The following is a 9,361-nucleotide window of genomic DNA, read 5'->3' as shown; positions in this document are numbered from 1 at the left end:
ATACATGAAATGCAAGTTTGGTAAAAAACTTGAAACAAAGATGAAGAGGTAGTAAGACTCGATAAATTAAAAGATACTAAAGAGTGAGATCTTTTGAATCTTTGATGAATAATTCTTAAAGATCTAAAGGTTAAAGAGAATGTGAATTATAGGAGAAGAGTAGTGTAGATGAAGTGGAGAAGTGCATTAGGAGTATCGTGTGGTTGTATAATACCTACTAAGTTAAAAGGAAAAATTTTATAAGACTACATACTATTAAACCAAGTATTGCTCTATGGCACTAAATGTTAGAGTGCTATTAATTAAGAGAGTAACAAAGAGTGACTTTGTATAGAATAAACGACCTTACTAATTGCCAACATTCAGGTGGCCTAGTTGGTTAGATACCAAGCCAACAGGTCTCAAGACTTGGGTTCGAATCTTAACAACTAGCTGTGTGTTGGTGCTTTTTATATCTTATCTCTATTCCAAATGGTCCAAAGGAGTATAGTGTCTCGCCTAAAAGCGAGTAAGATGCTACTATGATCATGCTCAGATAAGAAAGCCACACTAGTTGCCCCCTTCTACCCATTTTTTTTACCCAAAAAAAAAGACCTGACTAATTTGTCAAGGATCACTCAAGAAATTTGAGACTAAAGTCTTGTTATTATTGTTTTTTTTTTTTTTTTTAAAAGAAAACTACATAAGACTAATATGAATTTAGGTCTAAAGTTTATTTATTTTAGTTTGTTAATAAAGAGGGCAACAATATGAACACAATATCCACTCCAATGGCCAGTTTCTACTACTCCTTTCTACTCCCCCCTCCATCCAGATTGGTCATAACACTTGTTGACACATTTGCTGAAGATCATCATAAATCGTAAAAGCTGCATTCTAGAGCAGCAGTCACCCAAAAAGCCGCTCCTTTATAGTTGACGAAGCAGTTTTTTTTTTTTTTGAGTAGCAAAAGAAACCCCTTCAAACCCAACCCCCCCACTTCTTTTTCTCGTCATCACATGGTGTAGAAATTTAAAAAAGAAAAAAAGAGAACTTGCTTTTGTTAAGCAACAACAGACCAAATGGCGTTTTTAACTTCTCCCTCACACGTTATGGGGAAATTGCATAGTGCAGTTGACTCCAAATCATGCAAAACTCACTCTACTCATCTGTGGCATTTTCTAGTACACATACACACTATCAACCTCTGCGAAAGAGAACTCCCTCCATAGAACATGTAACATTCCCAATTTGATACATAATGTGCAGAGCAACTTAATTTTTATGTTCTGACAATTAAAATAACAAAATTGCAATGTCTTAATATATTATCCACCACCCGGAAAAAAAAAAAAAGTTTGCATTGAAAATTTTCTATACTAAGTAATAAGTATTCCTATAATCTCTCATTTTCCTATTTTCTCAAATGGCTGTTAGTACAGACCTGCCCAATTATTTACCTCTGTGGACCAAAGTTATTAAAATTCAGAAAACTTCACTTATTTCTTGAATATCGCAAGATATTACACGAGCAACCACAGCCCACAGTACCCAGCCATGCTGCATGACCTTCGTCTGCATGTAGTTGAATCAACTCCACATTCTTCATCAGTAAAACACCTGTGGTCAGCACGAGCATCAGTGATGTGGCAAGCGCTCTCAACCTGTTGGTTATCATTAGCAGGACAGACTTGTAAAGACATTGCACTTGACCGCCTGCCTTGCTTTTCACTCTGCACAAGTAAAAACTTCATTACTTACATGATTCAATTCCACATTTGAGAACAACAAAGTATAAACTACAAACGTGAAAACTTAAATAAAAAGGTCCGAACTCCAAACTATACTTTTGGTCCTCCAGCAAAAGTTGTAGCTTCAATTTCACCCATATAAATTGAATGATGTCAATTCCCCTCGACTTTTAATTGTCAATTTTGTGTCCCAACTTTCAAAACTTAAGTCATTTTCTAATGAAAAGATCTACTTGATTTTCAATTGACTTGATTTTGGAACTTAAAGGACGAAATTGAAACTGTGACAAATGTGCAGGGATAAAAATTGTTGTTTGGACAAATTAAAATAATACAAAAAGGTTAGAGTAAACTATACATGCAAGGAAAATATAAGTTTGCAAAAACTTCCATTCAATCAGGAAGCATCTTTGGAGTATGTTAAAGGAAGAGTTTCAAAAATCAATCGCTATACAAGCATATAGGAAGAACACCTGGGCAAAACTCCAGTTAGTTGAAATATAGCTCTCTGGAAGCCTGTCATGCCAATCTCTTAATACTGGCAGGGGATGACCCTCAGTTGTGAAGATATAATTCCGATCAACCAAAAATGAATCATCAAACAGAAGATAGAGGTACTTGCACCTACAGGAAACATTAGATATTGACATAATTTTAAGAGTGAAAATTCTATGGCTGAGATAATATTTCTTTATTATTGATAACATGAAAAAAAAAGGGAATGACAAAGCTTTACGTTTCAGCGAGGAAAAAACTATGCTGATGATCTTCCAACTGCATAGTTGTCACGTCTCTAACGCTTGCAAATCCCCCTTCCACTTTGGTGTATAAATTAAGAGAATTAACAATCGATTCACCCACTTTTAAGTACCACGAATCTGATAACATGAAAAAAGAAAAAGAAAAAAAAGGAAAAAGAATCAATCAAATGTGAGAATTAACAATTAATTCACCCACTTTTAAGTACCATGAATCTGATAACATGAAAAAAAGATAGAAATCAAACAAATGTGAAAATCAGAATGGTCCAGAGTGCAGCTGAATAACCATGTGCCTTGATTAAAGTGAGAATTAATGCATTTGTGTGATATGCCTGCAACCATGCTCATAATGAAGCTTAAAGTACACAAGAAAGCAAGTCCTAAATCAAGCAATCCAAATTATGGACATGATAATTAAAATGAAGGGTAAATTACATATTTGGTCCCAAATCTTTACATTGTATGCCAATTTAATCCTTGACCTTTCAAATGTGTCAGTTTGGTTCCTAACATTTTGGTATTGTGTCAAAATGATCTCTGCTGTTAAGTAATAGATGGAAAATGTTGACATGGCTAACGGCCAAAATAACATATTATTTTCATGCCACATAGACGGCCGGTACCGGAACGTCAGCATATACTTAACAAAAAAAAAAAAAAAACGTAAGCAAAAAACCAAATTAGATATCTTTTGCTCTGTCTCTGGGGTAATGTCACCCCCCATTAGTTGGGGTTTAAATCAATTAAGTGTAAATTAGGGTTAGAGAGAGAAGTGGATATGTAGAGTGAATTGGGTTGATTGAGAGAGAAGGGATGAAATCAAAAGAAAGGGGGGGGGGGGGGGGGGGGGGACAAAGGAATGGAAAACACTGTCTCATCAATTTGTTTTTTTCTACCTTCCTTTAACTTATGTTGTCAAACTGTGGACTTTCTTCATCTTATCAAATTTAAAAAGGGAAAAAGAAGGAGAAGAAGGGATGGCACTGCAGAAACTCAGAAATACAAAGATCTACCATTGCCAAACAATGGGAGTCACATCTATTGTCCTCCAAATGGGGGAAAAAAGGTATAATGTATTCCATGACTACTTAATTGGAACTAAAGAAAAACTTGGATTGGGAGTGAAAAACTTGGAATCTGTTTCAGAAGTAGGATTTACTTCATATCCTCTTTCTTTAAATTAGTAGAAGATAAGAATTAATATCTTCTTGAAACAGATTTTTTCTTTCCTTTTGTTCTTAAAGTCTTCATCATTGCCATGTTTGACTTAACCCCCTGCAAGAGAGAGCAAAAGATATCTAATTTGTTTGTTTTTTGTTTTTTTATGTATATGCTGATGTGTCAGTACATGTGGTCATGTATGTGGCATGAAAATAATATTTGTTTTGGCCATTAGCCATGTCAGCATTTTCTATCCTTTACTTAACAGCATGGACCATTTTGACACGATATCAAAATGTTAGATATCAAATTGACACACAACGTAAAGGTTAGGCACCAATACGTAATTTACGCTAAGATGAAACTAATGTGTGCTTTGCAACTTAATTACAAGGCTCATCAATGTTCAACTTCAATATAAAATTACAACTTCTACATAAATGACCTAAAATTTACTACCTACAGTTGATTTACTTTTACAAGTTCAAAAGTATAAATAAGCATTACATTTCCAGGGGGAAAAAAAAACATCAAACAAAATAAAAATAAAAGAAAGTCTCAGTCAGTCAGGTCAAGCCAAAATTAAAAATAACTGATATGAAACAATAAAAGACCTTTGGTGGCTTGATATAAGTAAAATGTTGACTCTGCCAATTCGGGGCGCAAAGGATAATATTTTTCTGTAGGATGCAACATTTGATGGTCCAGCAAATACCTGAATAATTACATGTTTTTAACCCATTATGAAAAAAAATTCTGCCATAGTAGAGACCAAAGAGAGAAACAAAATTAAACTAAGCTAATTGTTGTTACAGAATATACAACTAAATGAAGACGGAAAATTTCAAAAGCCGGTTACCTCTCAGGTAGAACTCCAAACTTCTCCCATACATGGAAAAACTCACGGTGTGATGAATTAGCTGCTGCAATATCCCCAACAAGAACCTAAGCACCGTATATCAAATATAAAGATCAGAAGGTTATCTCTGAGACTTAAAATTTCATTTCATAATATGTCCTTGCCTGCAGGCCGGGCCAAAATGCTTGAAGGCTTGTAAGCTGCCAATAAGTAGCCCTTCCTGTTCTCATATCAGCTTCATGATACCTACATTACAATAGCAAGCTTCAAATCATAAACTTTTTTTTCTTTTCTTTTTACAGCCTAATACTTGATAGTTGAACATAAATTCTTTTGCTTGTAAACTCCTGATATAAACTCTTATAATATTAAACTTAGTGAGTGTTTAAAAATTTACAAGGTAAAATACAAAGTTGGATATTCACTCAAAAGATGTATAGCATCAACTTGTAAAACATGTAAAAAGCATTTGAAACCACAAACCTCATAAAATACCATTTAAGCGATTGAGCTAGAGCTCCATTGTGCAAAGTTCTTATGTCTAAAGAAGAGAAAATTCCCCACATAATTTATGGTTTATTTCAAAAAGGGTGCTGACCATTCCCCTGTGTAGTCTGTATTCTTTGTACTCTGAATAATCTGTTAATTTCATCAGCATGATGATAAAGTCCAGACTGTTAGCAAAGACAACAACCCAGGTTGTAAAACCAATGGCCTGATCCACAAAAAGTACACCAATTTATTTTAATTAGCAAGCCACATTTGCTCCAGGTTTTTTTTTTTTTTTTTTTGACTAATCAAGACCTGAAATTTTGGGCAGGTAGAAAGTCTAGCAAAGTCTGTCAATCCATATAACAGTCATGAAGTTAAAATCAATAAAGGTCACAAAATCTTGGCAAGTAGGTGAAAGTCTTTAGGCAAGTTATAAACGTAAATCAAGAAACCATAGGATGAAAATGAAAACACATAGAAACATAGAAATTATTAAATTCAACAGAGCAAGACATCAGTGCAGTACCATGGACCGTGTCTAAAATATTTCTGCACTGCAAGATAAGCAGAATGGAACATTCGCCAAAACTCCTCCTTTCCAAAAAGAATGTGAGCCTTGAATAGATACTCATAGAATGAATCAACCCCTAAAATAAGCCACAGGGAATCCAACATCAGAAACATCAAGGCTAACTTAACAAATATAAAGAGGCAAAAAGATCCAGCATGCACCACAATCTGGAAACAGCATGGCTTGCCATATTTGACAAATTTTACAATACAATATATGCTAAATTTTAAAAGGGAGCTCATATGTTTGTAGTCTCGTGAACTATATGACACAGAATCTAGCACAAAATGAATTGAAAGACCAGAGAGTACCTACCAGCCCCAATTCCAGCTGAATACTCTATCCAATCCCCAGTTACCACATCCAGCGTTGTTCCAAGTAAATTCAGTGAACTCCGCATGCTCCATAATTTACGAAGAGCACGTATAGCTACATATTCGTATGTGGGGTCACCAGTTAATTGTGATAAGGCTCCCATTTCAAGAATCAGAGAACCTGAATCCAGAATGAAAATCAGCTGATTTCAGTGCTGCACTTTTTGTGATACTCTCACATCATAAACTTTAAAAGATAAGCCTCTCACCACACCCAGAAGTGCTTGTTTCAGTAGTCTCATCCACCATCACTCCGTACTGTCCACAGAATTTTGCATTGATGCGGAGTCATATATCCTTCTTACAGACAAAACCAACAGACATTTCATACATTTTGACAATTGAAATGTAAATTTTTTTTTGGATGAATCAAAATGTGAGTAGGCTGAAAAGTGCTTGTCTTTCAGCATCATACTAATCAAGATAGCATCAATATGAGCACGCTTAGTATCCGATTGATGACATTTCATACAGTTGGGGGATAACAAAGACCTTTTAGTTCAACATATGACGGAAGATGAACTATTTTGAATAGCACCAGAAGCATAAGATTGCAAGTTTGATATTAAAGTTTAGTAATTGGCTTTCGCATATTATCAGACATGTTTAAAGAATGACATTTTTCAATATTTCAAGCTCAGTTGTTAAAAGTCTTGAAGTCAGGCCAATTTTTAGCATAAATTAATGAGCACTGAATAAGGGCTATGGTTCATTTATATCAAACTAAAAGTATGCTATATCCATTATGAGACCATGGAGAAGTGATATTCTAGCTATGTCTGAAAGAATATCTCATTATAAAAACACTACAATATAAAAGATCTGCATGAGCCTTCTTCAAAGGCTAGCAAACATGTGTTGCAACAAAGGGTACAGCCCTATACATTTCTTGTTACTAGTAGGTATCCTAACACTGGTTTAGAAGGTAAGTATATATATATTTACATATATATGCGCATGTGTGTGTATTTGAAAATTGACTTAAGCATGTTTTGGTAGTACCTTTAAGTTAATCCATGCATATGGCAACCCAGTGGGTGTATTGAATGCAGGTAGAAAGCGTTTCCCTAAATCTTCAGCCAAGATAAGCAGCTGATTCTTGTAAGCACCATGAACCAACCTGTTTGTAGAATCAGTTGCAAGCATATGAGCAGAAACTAGTCCTCCAAGAACTCTTATGTTGCACTACATCATAATGACCAAGTGGAAAAGAACACCATTAAAACATTTCAAAAGCAACATAGTATGTAATAATATTGCTTCTTGAATGACATTGAGAAATTAAAATTAGCGATCTGCTTCATCAAGATTTGATTAATCCATACTGCCCCACATGAAGTTTTAGAATCAACTAAACCAATGCTTTTCCAAGAACTATTTCAATCGCATACCTCAAAAAGATTTACCCTTGCATCAACATTGAATGTTATATTTTGAGAAAGCCAAAGTACTGCCCTTTCAAATTCAGTGCTGTTACCCATAATAAGAAGGCTGAAAAGGGAGGAGAGAGAGACAGTATCAGAGAATGATTATCCCACTATATAAAATGAAATCAAGAAAGCACCAAACTAGAATATATTACTGCAATAACTAATTATCAGAAAAAAATAATGATAGTAATAGATTATTACAATAACTAGATACATAACAGTTTAAGATTGAAAAATTAAATCTACAACCTAACTATCTATGCACTCTTTACTCAAGTCACATGTTATACCTGGATAATGACTCAATAAGTGTGAGGGCAGATCCATTATAGTCTTGCGGTAAGTGTTCAAGCTGTAATTGAGAGAACAAACAGTTATATTTCCCCTTGCAACTAACTATTAATAGCATGCTCGATAACAAAAAATTACCCTCAGATTTCCCAGCTCGCTAAGAGAGTCAGTGAAAGATTTAGTAAGAGGCTTGAGCTCATCATGCTGCCAAAAAAGGAATTAAAAGATAAATATAATGTCATTAAATGGAAGTGTTATGTCAACTCTAACAAAATCATTGAAGATCAGGAACTGACCGGGAATGCATGGGTCATGTAGTTGTCATATGCATGGTAAAACCTGAAAAGGATGAGAAATAAAACATACCGTTAAATTTCATCTCACAATTTATTAACAAGGAGATGTCAATATAATTTTTTAATCAAAAATTTTCTCACCCTTTTTCTGTTCCACTTTGTTCAAATAGGTAAATCCATTTAGAATCAGTGCTTAAAATGCAATGAAGTTGGTCATGAACAACAACAACTACAACAAAAATGCAAAACCACATATTTCTGACATGCTTGCTAATGTTAACTCATTTGTCACCTAAACTTTAAAAGCAAATTGAAATTGAAATTAAAATTAAAAATAAAACTATTCAAACTAGCAGAGATCTATAAAAATGAAATAAATCCCTCATCTAAAATTTATTTGATGACAAATCTCAACCAGACACCAAGCATTACCAACAACATAAACCAAAGCAAATCCTGATATCAATCAATAAATTGAGAACAACCCATGATTCTATTAAGACTAAAATAGAAGACACCCATCAGCTCAAAATGAAAATCAATACAAAAGTAATGAAATTGAGCTCAAAATATCAACTGGGTCAGTGTCAAAATTCGAGCTTTGCTTACATCTTTCGAACCTTCTCTCTCATAACGTGTCTCTTCTTAGCTGCCCAACGAGGTTCGAGTTGGCACGTGCAAGGGTTGAAGATGTTGGGAAAGATCACAAGGAACACAAGCATCCATGCCACAATAAACTCTCGAGGCAACATGGTTTTTTGCTTCGTGTGCTCAATTTGAAAGCTTTCTATGAGTGAGTATGAGAATTTTTTGATTTTGTTGAGGTGGTTGTTGGGGATCTTGTCGAGCAGTGAAAGATTGGCCATCTGTTTAGAGCATGAATAATAAAGGTATTGGGTGAGAGATTCTTAACCAATGAAGTTGCGCCACGTAATTTTATGGTTTTGTGAATTCACACTTCTAATTAGTCACGTAAACACGTGGTGTCCACTGATTAGTGTTTGACTATATATCATATCTCTTACTTCTCAATTGTGTTTTGACTGTTCGTGATACTTTTTTCACTTATAACATTTTTTGTGGGTCTTAAATAATGATTAAGTAATATTAAGCACACGTAAAAATAACAAAACATGGACCAAAGGTATAATAGTGGGTGACATGTTTTTATCACTCATAACTCCTTACGGGGATGAGTTGTGGCACATATGATAGTGGGTGATATATTTCTATCACTTATAACTCCCTATGTGGATGAGTTGTGGCACAAATATATCACTTATAACTCCCTATGTGGATGAGTTGTGGCACAACTTGTGCCACAACTCGCCCATGTGTTGTGCCACGTAATGTTATGGTTTTGTGAATTTACACTTCTAATTAGTCACGTAAACAC

The 9,361-nt window shown here is 34.6% G+C and overlaps 1 protein-coding gene across 1 annotated transcript; it reads right to left on the bottom strand.

Moving 5' to 3' along the window:
• Window positions 1-1,185: 1,185 nt before the first annotated feature.
• On the bottom strand, window positions 1,186-8,846 carry LOC112020185 (alpha-mannosidase I MNS5). The gene is made up of 15 exons (XM_024052741.2): window positions 8,575-8,846; window positions 7,966-8,008; window positions 7,808-7,873; window positions 7,669-7,730; window positions 7,340-7,439; window positions 6,951-7,133; window positions 6,158-6,206; window positions 5,890-6,069; window positions 5,530-5,650; window positions 4,676-4,757; window positions 4,512-4,597; window positions 4,267-4,367; window positions 2,467-2,608; window positions 2,204-2,354; window positions 1,186-1,712 (listed from the first exon to the last, which is right to left on the bottom strand). The coding sequence occupies exons 1-15, from the start codon at window positions 8,829-8,831 to the stop codon at window positions 1,503-1,505; spliced, it is 1,833 nt and encodes a 610-aa protein (XP_023908509.2). The 5' UTR covers window positions 8,832-8,846; the 3' UTR covers window positions 1,186-1,502.
• Window positions 8,847-9,361: the final 515 nt, after the last annotated feature.

This window comes from Quercus suber, unplaced genomic scaffold (assembly GCF_002906115.3).
Source record: "Quercus suber isolate HL8 unplaced genomic scaffold, Cork oak 2.0 scaffold_11, whole genome shotgun sequence".
NCBI classification, from domain to species: Eukaryota; Viridiplantae; Streptophyta; class Magnoliopsida; order Fagales; family Fagaceae; genus Quercus; species Quercus suber.
This window is presented reverse-complemented; position numbering and strand designations above follow the sequence as displayed.

Coding starts and splice junctions, on each gene's coding strand:
- LOC112020185 (XM_024052741.2), bottom strand. CDS start 8,831: ATGGCCAATCTTTCACTGCTCGACAAGATCCCCAACAACCACCTCAAC. Junction 6,070..6,157: donor AACAAGCACTTCTGGGTGTG/GTGAGAGGCTTA, acceptor TTCTGGATTCAG/GTTCTCTGATTCTTGAAATG. Junction 4,758..5,529: donor TATTTTAGACACGGTCCATG/GTACTGCACTGA, acceptor ATTGTAATGTAG/GTATCATGAAGCTGATATGA.